Raw genomic sequence first — 19,655 nt, forward strand, 5'->3', positions numbered from 1 at the left:
TTCTAAACTGTAAATATTTCCATATGAAAAGCAGCAGCAGCTGTTTGATTTATACACTAAATAAACACTAATTATTATCATCATGGTTATTATTTTTAAGTTCAAATGTATTTGCACTGAATCACAGTAAATCAGAATATGTTCCTGTTATAGTTGTACCTTCAGTAGTTGATCTGCAGTAGATCAGACAGCAGAGCAGAAGAGCAGATCCAGATGCAGAAATGCAGAGGATGAACACCATTATGTGTAGAGCAGAGAAACCTGTCAAACACACACAGTTATTTAACAATATTATTATTGTGCAAAGTTCTTTATATATATTGCACATTTTTTCCCCAAAATATGATTAAGGAACACACACACATTTAGCTAAAAGTTGACATTCAACATATTTCTATTGTTTTATAGCTAATTATAAATAGTACAGCCTAACCCTAACCCACACTCTAACTCCCACAGAAAACATTTACAATTTTACATATTTACACTGGCTCATTATTTTTACAAAAGAGGACAACAATGGATGTCCCGAACAGGAGGTTTTGTCAGATTTAGCTCACTTCTAGGGACAAAATCAACATATTTTTATGGTTAAGAAAAATTATTTCCATTTAGGCATTTGGCAGATGCTTTATCCACTTTTAGCGACTTACATTGCATTTAGGATATATTTCATTATATTTTATCATCCATGACCTATCATCCATTACACCCAAAAAAGTGGTGGAGATCGGAACATAGGTGACGCTATAACTGTCAAAAAACGTAAAAAAAAACAAAAAAAAAAACATTTCATATATCCTTAATAAATTGCCTGTATTGGCTGTAAATGGTCTTTTCCCTCTATGATCTAAGTGCTTACAAGCTAAGTAAAACTTAACATCTTTTTACGCATATGTGCTTAAAGGCCTTACATGCTTGAACCCTGATAAATGCTGCTTGCAGCTTTAATTCTACGCATTCCTGCAGATTTAGCACTCACATACGAAGTGCACACGCATAATAAACACATGCCTCTGACATATAAGTGCCAAAATGAGCTCTTTTTGCGGCTTATTAATCGTCAAATACACTCAAAAATAATGTCAAAATGCCCATCTTGGTAAGTATTAACATAAACACAGTCTTGAACAGTAAGAATGTTGGATCTGTGTATGCGTCAGGTCTCAAAGGAACAGCAGCATAATAAATGTGGTGCTCTCAATGTTAATCAAAAAAAAGATAAAATCACTTACTGCTCTTGACTTGTGTAACTAATTGATTAATCTGTATTTAATTTTTATGATGAAGATTATTCAATGTTATTTTAAATTTGATTACTTTGTTTCTCTATTCAGTTTCTTACCTGAATACAAGACCTACTTGAAAAAAGCATTTCATTTGTATATTTATTCTACTGTATTTATTTGTGCTATTGTTAGTAAATTGTTTATTTTTTTCTTATTGTATTACTGTTTATTACTTCAATTTACCATTTGAAATCAAGCTTTCTTGTGCTGTGTGTAAGCTAATGCAACAAATAGCAAATATTTGTGAGAAAATTGTGATAGTAATTGACCAACATTTAAATATATATATATATATATATATATATATATATATATATATATATATATATATATATATATATATATATATTACACACACACACTCACCTAAAGGATTATTAGGAACACCATACTAATACTGTGTTTGACCCCCTTTCGCCTTCAGAACTGCCTTAATTCTACGTGGCATTGATTCAACAAGGTGCTGAAAGCATTCTTTAGAAATGTTGGCCCATATTGATAGGATAGCTTCTTGCAGTTGATGGAGATTTGTGGGATGCACATCCAGGGCACGAAGCTCCCGTTCCACCACATCCCAAAGATGCTCTATTGGGTTGAGATCTGGTGACTGTGGGGGCCATTTTAGTACAGTGAACTCATTGTCATGTTCAAGAAACCAATTTGAAATGATTCGAGCTTTGTGACATGGTGCATTATCCTGCTGGAAGTAGCCATCAGATCAATATTTCAAAGAAAATACAGAAATGATCAGATAGCGCTACATCCTTAATGACAATGGATGAAATGTTTAGACCCTTACTGATAATTAAATCTAGAGTGTGTCCACGATTGTGTGTGGGTCCATGTACATGTTGAGTCAGATCAAAAGTATTCAAAACAGTTATGATTTCTTTTGCCATATTGGATTCTGCATTTTCTATGTGGATGTTAAAGTCCCCAGTAATAGCAAAACAGTCAAACTCTGAGGAAATTGCTGATAACAGTTCTGTAAAGTCCTCCACAAAGGCTGGAGAGTATTTTGGAGGCCTGTAGATAACTATAAGTAGAATGCGAGGAGCACCTTTTAATACAATACCCAAGTATTCGAAAGACAAGTAATCACCAAATGACACTTGCTTGCATTGATAGACATCTTTAAATAGAGCAGCTACACCTCCACCTCTCCTAACAGCTCTGTAGAAGAGTGTCTGAGACTAAGAGTAAGACCATGCAACCTTTCATCTATGCTGGTACTGTTTCTTTGGTTGACACAGACCCCCAACCTGTTGTGATCTTGCAAGACACTGGTTCAGAACAGTCTTTAATCTTAAAAGAGTTGCTTCCCTTCTCACAAAGTTCCTACACTGGCTCTGACGTACTACTACGTGGCATCGAGATGGGGTGTGATCATGTTCCCCTCCATCCAGTACGTTTGAAGTCAGACTTTGTGACTGGTATAGTCAATCTTGCGGTGTGTTCCCAGTTACCATTTGAAGGAGTAGGTCTTGTATTGGGGAATGATATAGCAAGTGATCAGGTTTTCCCTAGACCTATGGTGGTGAATAATGGTAATTTTGGTGATTCTTCCTCTGCATCTCTGGAGTGTGAAGTGGTGCAACTGCCAGTGAAAAAGTTCAGAAACGCTGACTTTGCTGACTCACCTTGGCAAACTCTCTATGAACCTCCCAGAGGTGAGCAGATGTTTAAGCCTGCAATTTGTGAAGAAACTGACGTGAATAATAACCCACTCAAACTTTACATTGGTAAAGCTCCTTTAAGTGGAGTGCAGAGAACAGACTTTTCCCTTCCTCCATGTTCTAATGCAGTGGTAAGCTATGAGCAAGTACTTGAGGAAAATGTTAACTTGAGCAACATTGGTGTGACAATAGAGAAGTGTAAGCCCACTCGTGATTCGTCTAATTGTTACATTCATCCCATGGTCTTACCAACTGTGCATCATTTAAGTGCAGAAATGTGTACCTGCAAATATACCTACTGGTCATTTACATGTCAAGTCATTTCAGCATGTAATGTGCTTGACTCACAAATGAGTAAAAAACTAAAGCTGGATTTGGTATAGGGAGGGCTATTATATTACAAACATAAATGTTACATTAAAATCATAATTGAAGGGAAAAGCACAATTGAATTAGTCTTGAAAAAAGAAAATAAAAATGTCATGCCGCTTGAGAAAAAAAAGTATTTTTGTTTTGTTTCAGCAGTACAGCGCGATCTGTTTATTTCTGTAACTATAGTAACGTAATACCAGTGCACGTCTTGAATCAGGAAGTAGATCGCCGTGCGGTAGTCAGTTGCAGCAGTGCGCGAGCTCTCCCGGTCATCCGTTTCTCAGGCGATCACTTTTTCCTCTTCTCTTTTGCCAAAGCAACGTCTGTGAGTATTTCTTATCATGTAATATTAGGATAGTGCCTATTTTCATCCTTGTAAGATTATTGAGACCGCTAAGTTAGCTTTATGTTCATACTGCTGATTGTTTATTAGCTCGATTGCGTTTCATATAGATCACCGCTGTGTAGATAATCCATGCTGTTTTCTCTGTCACTTTGTATTTAGATTTAATATTAATATACATTTTATTTGTATTGCATTACAGTTTCACAATATTCCCAGTAAACTTTATGGAAATGAATCATCTGTGTCCTGGAGTTTCTTGGGAGTGTTTAAGCTGAATGGAGCATAGTCCATGACAGTGAAAAGACGGCGACGCAGCTAACGAGGGTCACAAGGATCGCCATCTTACGGAGCAACTTAATACCTAGAGATAAGTGGCTAATACTACAGCACCCTGTCAGCAACACAATAGCTTTCTTATCCTGTTATTGACAACCCAGTGAGTCACAATGTCACAACATAGCAACAGTAGAAAGAGGAACGAAGATATCCAGTCTGATACTGTGTGTTCAAGAAGCAGTCGTTCATCTGGTTCATCGTCCAGCTCGAAGATTAGTATGGCTGTTGCCATGGCAAAGGCGAAGGCTGAAGCAGCGCAAGCTAGAGCAGCACACACGCAGAAGGAAATCGAACTTAAAGTAGAGCAGGCCCGCGTTCAAGCTAATCTTGATGCATTAAATGATGAGAAAGAAAAGGATGCCGCCATAGCAGAGGCAAATGCCCTCGTGGCTGGTCTACAAGATATGGGTTTTGAAGTATGCAGTAAGGCTAGCAGCCAGGTTCCTCAATCGGTCAAAGACCAGCGAGTCGCCGCTTATGTGTCGGTACAAGCCAGCCTATGCAGCAGAGATTTATCAGTCAGAAGAGGTAGTGATTACGCTCCGCCAACGCTGCATCCTCCGCATTCTCAACTTAATGATGCTATCTTCTAAACGCCTCACCCACTCAGCGCGAGTCAAAATCAAGCTGCTGCTTGTTCATCAAGTTCCTCAGACCAGTGGAGCGCCGCTACAACAAAGCTACAATCAAGCGCTTAACTATTCCCCAGTGCTTCAGCGTGGTGGGAGTCGTTTGCAACAGAACGTGAAAGTGGATCCCTCACCTCCTGCACGCAAGCATTCTCACAAGACACCTTATGGAGCTAGCTATGACCATTCTACATCCACTGGAGATCTCATTAAATACCTAGCTCGTAGCAGCCTGGTGACTTCAGGTCTAACCGCATATGATGACCAGCCAATGAACTATTGGGCCTGGAAAACATCGTTCCTGAACGCTATCGCTGACCTAGACCTGTCTGCTGTAGGTGAACTCAACCTCCTCACCAAGTATCTAGGAAGAGAGTCGACAGAACAAATAAGAAGAATTAAAACAGTTAACATTAAGGATCCAACAACTGGATTGCGTATGGCATGGGAACGCCTCGACGAAATATATGGCTCACCAGAGGCTGTCGAACAGGCTTTGTTCAACAAGCTAGAAAACTTTCCGAAGGTTACAACGAAGGATCCACAAAGACTCAGGGATCTAGCCGACCTGTTGTCGGAGCTACAAGCGGCCAAAGAAAATGGCTACCTTGCAGGCTTGTCGTATTTGGTTACCTCCAGAGGTATTAAGCCTATTATTGAGAAACTTCCATACAACATGCAAGAAAAGTGGCTTTACCTTGGCACAAGATACAAACAGGAACATTTAGTTAGCTTTCCACCTTTCTCCGTGTTGGTAGATTTCATCGCCACGGAGGCAAGGGCTCGTACTGATCCAAGTTTTAACTTCTTCACGCAAGCTCCAGCAGAGAGAAAGAGTAAGTGGGAGAAACCTACTAAAACATCTGTATACGTTCACAAGACGCAGGTCTCAGGAACTGCTAAGGCCGAGTGTAGAGAAAGTATGGAACGTATTGATCCTAACAAACACTGCCCTCTGCATAGAAAGCCCCACCCTCTGAGGAAATGCAGAGGCTTCCGTGAGAAGAGCATAAATGATCGCAAACAGCTTTTGAAAGAGCATTACATCTGCTTTCGCTGTTGCTCCTCCACTGACCATCATGCAAAGAATTGCACTGCTGAGATAAAATGTACAGAGTGTGGGAGTGCAGCTCATGTGACAGCACTTCACCCCTACCCACCTGCCTGGAAATCTAAGTCGTCCCCTTCCACCTCAGAGGATGGCGGGGAGGAGGACAAAGCAGAAATTCAGGAGGTCAAGTCAACGTGCACTCAAGTATGTGGTGAAGGATTGAGTGCCAGAACATGTGCTAAGATCTACCTTGTCAGTGTGTTCCCCAACGGCTGCAGGAAGGAGTCCAAGAGAATGTACGCTATACTAGACGAACAAAGCAATCGCTCCCTGGCGCAATCAGAGTTCTTTGAGGTTTTTAAGATCTCTGGAAGTCCCTACTCATATACCCTCAAGACCTGTGCAGGGTGTTCAGAGATGGCGGGGAGGAGAGCAAGCGGTTACACTGTGGAGTCGGTGGACAGGAAAATAAGCATTCATCTGCCTACACTCCTGGAGTGCAACCAAATCCCTAACGTTCGCACTGAGATTCCTACGCCGGAAGCAGCCTACCATCATGCCCACCTGAAGTGCATCGCTGAAAAGATTCCGCCTTTAGATTCGGATGCCAAAATTCTCCTCTTACTGGGCAGAGACATCTTACAAGTACACAAGGTCTGAGAACAGATAAGTGGCCCAGGAGACGCACCGTTTGCGCAAAAGCTTGATCTTGGATGGGTCGTCATCAGTGATGTTTGCCTTGGAGGTGCTCACAGAACGCAAGAGGTGAGAAGCTACAAAACAGCCATCTTAGAGAACGCTCGTACGAGTTATCTTCAACCATGCAACGACCAGATCAGAGTGAAAGAAGTATTTGGTCAAGCGTCTAGACCTTAGCATCTTCCAGCACCAACCTCCATCCGTGGTTCAATGACACTTGGTGGAGTCTGCTTAAGGCAAACTGTCTTCACTTGTTCTCCCGACAACCATAGACTCGCTCCATCCGTGGAGGATCTAGAGTTTCTGAAGATAATGGAAGCTGAGTGCTATCCGGACAGTTCTAAAAGTTGGGTTGCACCTTTACCCTTTTGGTCGCCGAGACAACGTCTGCCTAACAACAGGAAGCAGGTTTTCGACCGTCTTATCTCGCTCCAGCGCTCAATGGAAAAACGACCACAGATGAAAGCCGATTTTCTAGAGTTTATGGAGAAGATGTTCAAGAAGGCACACGCTGAAGTCGCTCCGCCATTACAGCCTGGACAAGAGTGTTGGTACCTACCCCTGTTCGGTGTGTATCATCCAAGGAAACCGGATAGGATTCGTGTGGTCTTCGACAGCAGTGCATCATATGAAGGAGTGTCGCTCAACAATATCTTGCTCACTGGTCCCGACCTTAATAATAGCCTGCTAGGTGTTCTTATGAGGTTTAGGAAGGAACAGGTGGCGATCACTGCCGACATTGAGCACATGTTCCACTGCTTTCTCGTCAAGGAGGACCACCATGATTTTCTCCGCTTCCTGTGGTATAGGAACAACGACCCTACCTCCGACATCGTAGACTACAGAATGCGGGTTCACCTTTTTGGGAATAGTCCCTCACCTGCCGTTGCAGTGTATGGTCTGCGACAGGCAGCTAAGGAGGCAGAAGCCGACTATTGCAGTGATGCAAAAAGATTCATTGACCGCGAGTTCTATGTTGACGTTGCTTTGAAGTCCTTCAGCACAGAGGAAGAGGCCATCAGCGTCCTCGGGCGAGCACAGAAGATGCTTGAAGCTTCTAACCTCAGACTACACAAAATTGCTTCAAATCGACCAGCAGTCATCGAAGCGTTTCCATTTGAAGATCGCACCAAGGACGTAAACAGCTTAGATCTCTTCGTTGATGATCTGCCAATACAACGTAGCCTTGGATTGTTCTGGAACATGCGCGCACCTTCATGTTTCAAATCGAAGATGACCAGAAGCCATTCACTCGCAGAGGAATACTTTCGACCGTGAACAGCCTATACGATCCTCTAGGATTCCTTGCACCCATCACTGTTCATGGAAGACTAATACTCAGAGAACTGACTAAGCAAGCAGAGGATTGGGACACACCTCTACCCAAAGACATGGAGACTGAATGGACTAGATGGAAACGATCACTCCAAGACCTGGAGGGAGTCCAGATACCACGTCCATATACATCATTCTCCACCGCAGGTGCTCTCAAAAGAGAACTCTGTATCTTCGCAGATGCATCGGTCAAGGCAATAGCAGCCGTAGCCTACATCAAGGTGACAAGCCATGAAGAACAGACTGAGATTGGCTTTGTTTTCAGGAAGGTGAAGTTGGCGCCCCAGCCTGATTTAACTATACCAAGACTTGAACTTTGTGCGGCTGTACTCGCCGTCAAGATCGCTGAGATGGTAGTTTCAGAGATGGACACAACGTTCGACAACATCACCTACTACACAGATAGCAAGGTCATATTGGGATACATCCAGAACCCGTCAAGGAGATTTTATGTCTTTGTACACAACAGAATCCAAAGAATCCGTCAATCACCTTGTTCCGGCACCGTGGAAGTACGTTCCAACGCACCTCAACCCAGCTGACATTGGGTCAAGAACTGTGACTTCAGACTTGCTTAGCAGCACAACTTGGCTCAAAGGGCCAGCCTTTCTTCATGATGTATCTTCACATTCGCCTGAGCTTCAAGAGACTTACGACCTTATCGACCCTGACGCCGACTCTGAAGTGCGTCCCCAGGTGGTGGCAAGTTTCACTCATGTTACCAGAGATGTGATACATCCACAACGCTTCGAACGCTTCTCCAAGTTCCGCACTCTCCTCACAGCCATAGCTCACCTCATCCACGTGTCTCGTTCTTTCGCCCACTTCACCCAGGATGAATGTCAAGGGTGGCATGCCTGTCGACCTACAGAGAAAGAGTTGTTGAGAGCCAAAGTGTGTATTGTGAAGAGCGTCCAGAAAGAGTGCTATTCAGAGGAACTTAAGTGTATCAACTCAGGATCTAACATTCCACCGAGCAGCAGCCTTTGGAAACTGCACCCCATCATGGACCAAAATCAACTTCTTAGAGTAGGAGGTCGTATTGAGCAGTCGGATCTGAGCATGAATGAGGTTCATCCCATCATAATTCCTGGCCGGCATCATCTAGCTACCCTGCTTGTGTCTCACTATCACGAAGCAGTGAAACATCAAGGAAGACATCTGACAGAAGGTGCCATTCAAGCGGCAGGATTCTGGCTGGTGGGAGCTAAACGCTGCATCAGCAGTTTGCTTCATAGATGCGTCACTTGTAGAAGACTGAGGGGGAAAATGGAACATCAGCAGATGGCAGCTTTGCCAGCGGAACGATTACAAGTAGCGCCTCCTTTCACCTAAGTAGGTGTCGACGTCTTTGGACCCTGGGAAATTGTCTCACGCCGTACAAGAGGAGGAGTCTCCAACTCTAAACGATGGGCTGTGATGTTCTCTTGTATGTGTTCGAGGGCAGTCCACATCGAGGTGATTGAAGCCATGAGTACCAGTAGTTTTATCAATGCCTTGAGGAGGTTCTTTGCAATCAGGGGCCCCGCGAAGCAGATCCGTTCCGATTGCGGAACTAACTTCATTGGCGCTTCTTGTGAACTGGAGATGGATCAGTCGAATCCAGGTTTCAAAAAAGTGGAAGAGTACTTGGACACACAGAGCTGCACCTGGGTATTCAACCCGCCCCACGCGTCTCATATGGGCGGCGCGTGGGAACGAATGATGGCATTGCCCGCCGTATTTTGGACTGCATGTTGCTTGAGCAGAAAAGGTCTCATCTTTCACATGAAGTACTGACTACCTTCATGGCCGAAGTAGCCGCAATCATGAATGCTAGACCGCTCATCCCAGTGTCATCGGATCCGAAATCGCTTCTCATCCTCACTCCAGCGATGCTTCTGACCCTCAAGACAGGTTCTGCACCTCCTCCTCCGTCAGGAAGCTTTGAGGAAGCACATCTCATCAGAGAAGAGTGAAAGCGAGTTCAGGGCCTAGCAGACATGTTTTGGAACAGGTGGAAACATGAATACCTCAAAACATTACAGCTTCGGCACAAGTGGCAAGGAAAGAGGCCGAATCTACAAGAAGGAGATACTTAGTCACTTAATACTTAGGTCACTTTTGCAAAACTCTTCACACAGTGAGCACAACAGAAGTCTATGTGGGCTAAACTGAGGATCAATTATCATTACTTTGGCACAAAATGCATTCAATGACTACATCTCTCAAATTTCATGAATTATTTTCTCACTCAGACACAACAACTGCCAAAACTCTTTGTACGTACAGGCCAATCTGCACATGCTTACATACTGTTTTCAAAACTGTTAAACTTATGTTCAAAACAATAACATAATACAAAACTGAATAAGACAGCGATTTGCTACATTCCTACAGTAATATTTTAATGAAATATATTTTAAATCTTAAAATTAAATGCTATAAAAACAATTGAATTGTATCTGTATCAGTGGATGGCGTGTATACAAATTCTTGTATTTTGGAATTACAAAAAAATAAAAAATAAATAAACAACATAAAATATTGAAGAATTCTGCATCATGTCTGATTCATTCCAGTAACATATATTGCAGTGAATTATAAACAGAGGTGTGTCCTTGTTTTACACAAGAAAACATTGTATAATGCTACATGTTGTTAGTGTTTTTTAGGTCATTGTTTTGTGGGTGACAAAGTGTGTTTGTCGCTGTCAACCTTTGCTAGTGTTCTGGAAGAATGAGTTGATTTGAGACCTGAATAAAGTGTTTTGGTAGTTGTAGTGCATTTTGAATGTGAAATGAACTGCTTTGCCAAGCTGAAAGTTGGTTAGGAGAACTATGTGTCAGAGTTTTGCAAAAGTGACCTAAGTATTGAGAAATGTGTCCTAGCGTCTGTAAACAACTGTAAGACACTGTTGTATAGGGAATGCCTCAGTGTTTATGTCCTGTAGTGTTTAACAATGACAGAAATGTGTGGAATTCCACGGCTAAAAGTATGTTCCCCATTTAGATCATGATTTGCTGTGGCAAAAACAAAAAGACAAATGATTGCCAATGGGGGTGTGCATGAGAGAGAAGGTGTCTGGAGAGACAGAGGCAAAACAATTATTTTGCCAAAACAGCTGTATATAATTTTAATATATGGGCCCACAGGGCAAATTATGCCCATTAAAAAGAAAATAAAATAAGACCATGGATGAATTGGGTCAAGTATCCTGGTCAGTTCCTGGATAATTGTTGTGGCAAAAATAGAAAAGAAAAGAAAAGAAAAAAGCAATGCCACACTTGTGCAGTGTATAACATGGGAAAGCAGATCAAGCTTGCTCTGTTCACCCCTCATCTACTTTCTTTTCAGCATATCATGAAGGAGCTGATTCTTTATCAAAAGTATAAAATATTGTGTTAACTGAATCAAAGTGGGTTTAGTGTTTAACAAATGCTTAAGAAATTATGTAGTGATAATGGAACTCAAAACAAATAATTCAGAAATTGTAAAAATGCAAATTAGAGGATAAAAATTCACATTGTGTAGATGGTTGGTAATACAAGTAGAGAGCCCCAAACAGGGCCAGGATAGCACTCAGCCCACATGAGCATACTACAGGTTACATCAAGAAGGACAATGAGCCAGATGATTTACCATGTGTTGTCACAAACAGAAATATTTAAGGTCTCATTCACAGGTGGCAGCAGCTCAATTCTAGGGAGTTTTAATGGTAACATACTACAATGTTACCATTTAAAGGTGCCCTAGAATTGAAAATTGAGTTTACCTCGGCATAGTTGAATAACAAGAGTTCAGTACATGGAAATGACATACAGTGCGTCTCAAACACCATTGTTTCCTCCTTCTTATGTAAATCTCATTAGTTTAAAAGACCTCTGAAGAACAGGCGAATCTCAACATAACACCGACTGTGACGCAACAGTCGGATCATTAATATGTACGCCCCCAACTTTTGCATATGCCAGCCCATGTTCAAGCAAAGTCCCTTTAAGACAAGTCATTTCACTCGGCGGCCATCTTTGAAACGCCTCTCGGGCATCCTGGGCATTATGCAGCTCCTATCTCTTTGAATGGGGAAACATCAAATTCTCCAATGCTGTTTGCCAAGCTTTTGATTAAATTTCATATTTGTAATCACAAATCAAATCTAACAACAACTGTCTCATAATTTTTTTTTTTTTCCAAACGCTCGAATAATGACAAAAAAAAAAAAAACGGTATTTTTTTGGCTGGATCAAGCTAATACGCATGCACAGACGTAAATGCGCGTCTCCTGTGCCTCGTTTCTGAGTAGGGCTGGGTACCGAACTCGATACTTTTTAGGTACCGATCGAACTGCCTCGATACTACCGAGTATCGAAAAGTGTCTTGTCATTCGGTACCAAATTTCGGTACCTCAGAATGAAGCCGAGTAGAGGGGCGGAGAAATGCTTTCGCTGTCTCGTTGAGGAGCAAGTAACGTTGCGCTACATTATTATTTATATCTAAATATATAAAACTATACGCGCGAGAGAGACCCTATGTGCGAGAGGGCGCGTGAATCAACGGTTTCGTTTTCAGTTTATCTCCGAATGGACGGGTGAGAAACGGCTGTTTATGTGAGCAGCCGGTTCACTACAGATACTGTTAACAGAAAACAAAAGTGTCGCACTGCCTGCAGAAACAGCGGAACGCGCAATGTTTTTTAGACTAGTTATGGACAGGTACAACACACAGCAGCTTTACATCAGCGTTCGTCCCTCAAGTCTATGGAAACATGCGACCGGTTCGTGACAGGCTCGTTCGCCTGCACGAGCACAGGCTCTGCCTCTGGCTCCAGAACGCGAACAATTCTGCTGAAAAAGGGGTATCAGCGTCCTCCTGATACTGCGGATAATCTGCGGGTCGGGCCAAGTAATAAAAAAATAACATTCAAATTAATTGCGGGTGGATGAGAGATGAATCATTAATGTGTTCATTTTAATAAAGACACAGAACTCTTATTTCAACGAATTTGCGTCACTCTTACTTCCGCTTTGATCTTGTTAATAATAATTATTTTTTTGAAGAACAATTGCTGAGTGATTTAAAAAGAGCCTCACATACTGAATTTTTGCATTGAAAACTAAACTTTATTAAAACTATTTGCACTGATTTATTGTGTTGGGTAAATTTAGTTAATTTGTGCTTTTTTTATTCCCCGCAGTGGCTCAGGAGATGAGTCTTTGAGTCTGAAAAAAAGTCAACAAAATTTAAATATAAAACCAAATTTTTTTTTTTTTTGAGGTTATGTAATCTTGTTTAAACAGATTTTATAAAATTGGTATCGAAAAAGGTATCGTTTAGGTATCGGTATCGAAGTCAAGGTATCGGTATCGTCTCGGTATCGAAAATTTTTGAACGATACCCAGCCCTATTTCTGAGGCACGTGTCTGGCTGTTTCTATGGAAACTGGTGCTTCTAATGGCCGCTGCAGTGACATGATGACTTTACCAGTCGGCGATTGGCTCTTATTTAGAAGGCGGGACTTATTCCGCCATATTGCACGTTTCACTTTCTCCCATTCAAAACAATACAAGTGACACGTCTTGTGTAATTCTATAGTCTTTGGTTCAAGGCATTAGAAAAGGCAGTATTAACGTCTGGATCTGTGCACAGCTGAATCAACAGACTTTATGCAGGTAAGCAAGCAAGGACAATAGTGAAAAATGGCAGATGGAGCAATAATAACTGACATGATCCATGATAACATGATATTTTTATTGATATTTGTAAATTGTCTTTCTAAATGTTTCGTTAGCATGTTTTTTTTTTTTTATTGCAGAAAGAAACAAGTACAATAAGGCAATACATAATTTTAAGAGAATCCAATAGAGCAGAGCACAACAAAATATAAGAGTAAAACGAGGGAAAAAAATAAAAATAAATAAATAAATTACACATTAGGGTCTTCTAGTTTAAATTTCCTCAATAAGCTAAGTAGTTTTCTTCCTGTTATGCATTTTAACAACTTTAAAGATTTACAGTACAACCAAAATTCTTTTTGAAAGACAGAAAATAATGGTTTTGTCTTAAGGCACTTACATTTGTGAATGAAAAATTTACCCAAAATAATAAAATTATTTAGCAAAAACTGAATATGTATATCTTCCATAATAATACCAAAAATTATATCATTTTTAGAAAACTGAGAATTCACCTTAATAGGAACTTTAAGCCACTCATACATATCAGACCAAAATGCTCTACTAAATATACATTCAAAGAAAAGATGTACAGTCGTTTCAATGTCAGAATTACAAAAAAATGATTATTGTGGTCAATATTAAATCTATGTCTAAGAAATTCTGACGATGGATAGATATCATTGAAAATTTTAAAGTGTACTTCCTTGGCTTTGGGGGGTATGGGGAAAGAGAGATATAAAAATCTTAACTTTTGAATGGAATTCTTGGGAAAAATTTGAGTTACGTTATTTCGACTGGCTTGATTTGGAAATTTATCTTGGGTTAATAAAGTTCTGATTAATTTATTTGGCAAGCTACTTGTAAAAAAATCTTGGCCATTTATTTTTAAAGATGGTAAATGCAAAGCTTGAGTTAGATTGGGCACGGTGTGACTAACCATCTGTACAAAAGCCTTTGGAATGCAGTTCAATACCATATTAAATTGTTTGTAATCACAATAAAAGTTATATTTTTCACAAAAAGTTTTGTGATTCATAAAACAACCTTCCTTATCTAATAGGTGAACAGCAGACCAAATACCTCTCTCCCACCATTCTCTCAAAAAGAGTGACTTATTCCTAAATAAAATATACCTATTATTCCAAATTGGTGAATTGTGGGGGGAAAAGTTATGTTTATAAATCAACTTCCAGTATAAAAGAACCTGTTTATGAAATTTCACTAATTTCTCTAATCAGATTGACTTCTTCTAAATGGGATATTTTTTAAAGTTTTTTGGCAAAAGAAATAGAAAAATTATGAACTCTAAATTTCAAATATTCCCATTTACTGATATTAGAGGGAAATGAACAATCTTCAATAATATCTGCAATAAGAGATTTAATACCCTGACAGAAGGCTGTCTAAGAAGACTGGCGTTAAATTTCCAATATCCCTTATTACGACGCCGTACAGTTAGAGACTTTAAATTTAAACCAATCATACAGTGATCAGAAATTAGTGCGGGGGATATAAAGCAACCAGAAATATTTTCTTTAATATGACATGAGATAAGCCAAAAATCCAATCTTAATTTACTTGTTCCATCTGGTTTTGACCAAGAATACTGACATAAATTGGGGTTTAAATCTCTCCAAGGATCAAACAGACCAAATGAACAGCAGAAATTAAATAATACAGGATTGTAGTGATGAGTATTAAATTTAGAAGGAAAACGGTCCAACCAATCATCCTGAACCATGTTAAAATTCCCTCCTAATATAACATTATCCGTCGAATATGTAAGTTTCAGGCCCCTTATGACTTCAGATATTTCCGATATCAATTCCCTATTTTGATGATTATTATTATGACCATATATATTCCCTATTATAATAAACAGGTCATCAAGAGCAAGAACACATATAAGCCAATGGCCAGTATTGCTGGTTTTGTGTGCAATTATTTTCCCAGGATAATTATGAAACAAAATTGCAACTCCCGCAGAACGATTTGTACCGTGATCAAATACAATTTTGTCCCCCCACTGATTAATCCAAAATTTCTCATCTAAATTACTGGAATGAGTTTCTTTTAACATAAAACGGTGTGCCTTTTTACTTTTGCAAAATAAAAAAAAGAGCTTTGCGTTTTATATTATCTCTAAGACCCCTAACATTAAAGGATGAAAAACAAAAATCAGTTTTTAAATTGAACATTTGAACAAGAACAGAGTTTATAAGAACCAATGAACCTTGCTGTGAAAGTAGTGATTTACGTCCCTAAATAAACATTAAATTGTCCTTCTTATGTCCATTTAATGTCAGACCGCATACCATTTAAGTAGCAGAAATTCTTTTCCCATTGACGAAGCCATATGGACCCCTGAAATAGGCTCGATGACCTGCTTCTCTTGCCTGCTTTATCTGCGGCCACAGTAGTGCTCTAGCCTCCCTGTCCGCTGGTAAGATGTGCTCGGCGAAGCTGATGTTCAAGTCTTTGCAGACTGAAGAATTCTTCGTAAGGCGCCAGAATTCATCTCTATAATGTCTCATGGTGAACTGGTGATCACCTGTCAGTTGTGCCCTGCCTCCTTCTTTCCCACACGATGTACCGAGTCCACCATACTCTCCAATTTTGCAGACCATTGTGGATTGATCTTTGCCATGATCGCAAGTACCTCGTCCCTTGTTCTTTCTTCAGCTTTCTCTTTTAGGCCACAGAGCTTGAGATTCCAACGTCGTTTATAACGCTCCAACTCCTGAACTCGCTCCTTCAGCTCCGCATTTTCCTTCGTCATCTTAGACATTTCTTTTCCAAGGTTACTGGACGCAGATTTACAGTCCTTGATCTCTTTTGCGTTAAATTCCACACCTTTTGACAGTTCTGCGATCATGACCGTGTTCTGCTTAAGTTGCGACCCAAAACACTCCATCATGGCGGTCAGGTTATTTATCGCGTCGAGAATGGCGGCGTTGGAAACCTCAGGTTGGGCGTCCCCCTTTACTCTTTTTTGAGGTACAGGGATTTTAGTAGGTGTAGATTCCATTGGTCTCCTTACACTCACTTTTTGAGTTTCCATCATCTCTTCATTGGCAGGAGCAGCGTAGTCATGAGACAACGGGTGTACACCCAGAGAAGTATCACCTGCAGCAGCCGTTTTTGGTTTCGGCATTTTTTTTAAGTGTCGCACAAAAATATTTAACAAAAACGCGTTCTTCCTTTTCCTTACACCTTCAGCGGTCGAATAACTAAATAAAATAAACAAGAAGGGTAAGTAATGTGAAAATCTGGGACTAAAGATCAGAGACACAGCAAAGTACGTGTGCTCAGTTCGCCATCTTGCTGGAACCCCTAATGTACTGTTAAATGTGGTTAAATTGTTTCTTCCTGTATTCACGGAGACTAGAGCCATCGTTATTTTCATTATTAAACACATGCAGTCTGTATAATTCATAAACACAACTTCATTCTTTATAAATCTCTCCAACAGTGTGTAATGTTAGCTTTAGCCCGTTAGCCGCAGCATAGCCTACTATCAAACTCACTATACTATACACTATACTACTATACTCACATGATCTGATATGCTGCATGACGAACACTTTGTAAAGACCCATTTTGAGGGTTATATTAGCTGTGTGAACTTTGTTTATGCAATGTATTATAGAGTTGCGAGCTTGGGGGCGGGGAGCGCGAGGATTTAAAGGGGAAGCAGCCTGAATCGGCGCATATTTAATGATGCCCTAAAATAGGCAGTTAAAAAAAATTAAATGAAGCTCTAGTGCAAGTTCTGCTGGGAAGACTTAAATAGGTAAACCAACTGAATTGATTCCTTTAGATTGTAAAGGTGAACCACAAGATTGTGTGTACAATTTACTGCCATTTACTAGATTACAATCAGATCTTGAATATACTCCAATCTCTGAAGCAGAAGTGATTTATTGTGTAAATAGTTCTAGTTTTAAAGACCATATAGAATATCATACAGGATATTCAGAGGTAAGAAGACACATGAATAATTGTGTGACTGTAATATCTTAACATTGTGTACAGCCTGCTCTACCAAACTAGCATAATTAAAAGCTCTAACAATTGTGTGTCAGTTAGCAAAGGGACCAATAGGAAATATTTTTACAGCAACATATGCTCATGGTGTATGCCATTCACTTGAAGCAGTAAGGAAAAAGAGAGGTGAAAAAAAGAAAAAGAAAATAGAGAATGATGGAACTCTCATTTAGTATGCTTAAAAATGTCAATTAAAGTCTGATATGACAATTAGCAGTTATCATGTGTCAAGCTCATAAAAAGGAAATAGAACCAAAATCTCACTTAGATGAAATTATTTCAACAACAAGCAGACCCTTACAAACTCTCTATGTGGTGCAGCAAATTAGCTCAAAATAAATATGAATTATTAATCATAACTAGTTATAATTAATTATTAATATTTGGGTAAGTTAATAAAATTAACTTAATGTAATAAAATTAATATTACAATCAATTAACCCGTTGTCCAATGAACACACAGTGTTAATTGTTTATTCTAAGAAATGTTAATTTCCAGGTTATGGAAAATAACAATCTTAATCTACAGTACTACTTAGAGCCTGTGTCAGGACCAGCATGAATAGGGACTCTGGTATATGAGCGCAAATCACAGACAATTTTACGTGTGACATGAACAAGACTTTATTAACTAGACTAAACACTTAAACTACTCTAACATTCACACACATACATGCATACAGTTTACCAAGAGAGAGAGAGCTAAAGCAGAGTACAGGAAAGCAGGAAGTTACAGCATTGTTGGACATTCAGCAGATCAACAGCCTTGAGCAAACCATCAGTTTAGTTTTAACAGGCCCTTCTGTAAAAGGGGTAAGGATACTCAATAGCTGTGTCCCAATTCAGGGGCTGCTCATTTCGAAGTGCATGAAAGGGGTGGGGTTTTGGAGAGGAGGGTTGCCAGGTCTGCGCAACAAAACCATCCCAAAAGTAGTCTAATCACAGCGAAAGTGTAAAAGTATCCTGCTCATTTACAAATAAATTACATTACAAATATAATGTAGCCTCCAAAGTATGCATTTCATTTTTAACTTACATCACAAAAATAAGCTGTTAATTAGGCTGTTTCACTGGCAAAGTGACATTTAAATAATATTTATATCCACACATTTTAATGTACCCATTTTACGCACTGTATTCTGTTCTTGAGAAAAGTGGGGGGAAAGCGGACTTTGAAGTGCGATTCACCGCGGCGCGAGGAGGGATGACGTAATTCGAGAGCGACTTCAAGTGCACCCTCTCTGTTTCCCAGTGGAATGAAGCTCCCATCTCAAGACACTTCGCGGTCTACACTATCCCACAATTCATTGCGCGCCAGTGATGACTGGAGTTCTGTGTGAATTCACATAAATGTAAGATATGCCCCGTGTTCACCAGTATCTAAATCAAACTGTAATATCTGTGATGTCCAAAAACCTAAGTTTTTCATAAATACAATATTTGTATCTGAGATGGAGTGCAGTTGAATAAAATCCTAAAGAACTATACTTTGAATTTAGACTTAAATACAGCTTAAATACAGAGTAAATGTATAAATATTAATGTATTTTCACAGTTAACGTTTCATTTTTACATAAAAAAAACAAACAAGGTTAACTAGTTGCAGACGATATAAAACTAACTTAGTTTAACCATATATATATTTTGGTCCAGTGTCCCGTCGTGAAGCATGTCAAAACCCAATAGAAAGTCATAAAACTTTAAAATGCACACAGAAACATCAACTGTCAGCTGTCTGTCACCCAGCCACTAGCCATGTAAGGACACTCGGCTCGTTGTTGCCACGTCTGGGATTGGGAGTAATTTCTGTTACTATAATTTCTGTTCTACATTTTTTTACGCATGTTCACGTGTGTAAATAAAATAATTGTTCTGTTCATTTTATTTCTTTTATGCAACTTATAATTTTACATGAAACATTAAACATATACAACATATACAATCATTTTTCATCATGTAAATTAAATGTTTTTACATTAAAATACATTGTTCTATAGCTACATAAAGTACCTTTTACAACTATTTACAACAGAACTAAGGTTTAACATCAGAAAAACAACATAACATTTTCACTTAAACAGTACATAAAACAGAACAAAGCATATTTGTGTACATGTTCATTCAGCTGAGCAGGGAGACGCTGGTGGAGCTGCTGGACCTGGATGGGCTTCAGAGACTTGCAGGACTGATTCAATCGAAGGCTGCCATAATATTTGAACAT

The 19,655-nt window shown here is 39.7% G+C and overlaps 1 protein-coding gene and 1 pseudogene across 12 annotated transcripts in view; both read right to left on the minus strand.

The window, feature by feature from the left end:
• The window catches only part of LOC137015311 (zinc finger protein 729-like), a 343,783-nt pseudogene that overhangs the window by 95,484 nt on the left and 228,644 nt on the right, over positions 1 to 19,655 (minus strand).
• The window catches only part of LOC137015327 (uncharacterized), a 65,763-nt gene that overhangs the window by 26,479 nt on the left and 19,629 nt on the right, over positions 1 to 19,655 (minus strand). For all 12 annotated transcript variants that reach the window (XR_010893946.1, XR_010893948.1, XR_010893944.1 and 9 more), the window contains one exon: positions 160 to 261. Coding sequence is in view for 3 of the 12 variants with exons in the window: in XM_067380229.1 (XP_067236330.1) it covers positions 160 to 261 (102 nt within the window). In the remaining 9 variants the exon portion in view is untranslated. The remainder of the gene's footprint in view (positions 1 to 159; positions 262 to 19,655) is intronic.

Source organism: Chanodichthys erythropterus, chromosome 3 (assembly GCF_024489055.1).
Source record: "Chanodichthys erythropterus isolate Z2021 chromosome 3, ASM2448905v1, whole genome shotgun sequence".
Lineage (NCBI taxonomy): Eukaryota > Metazoa > Chordata > Actinopteri > Cypriniformes > Xenocyprididae > Chanodichthys > Chanodichthys erythropterus.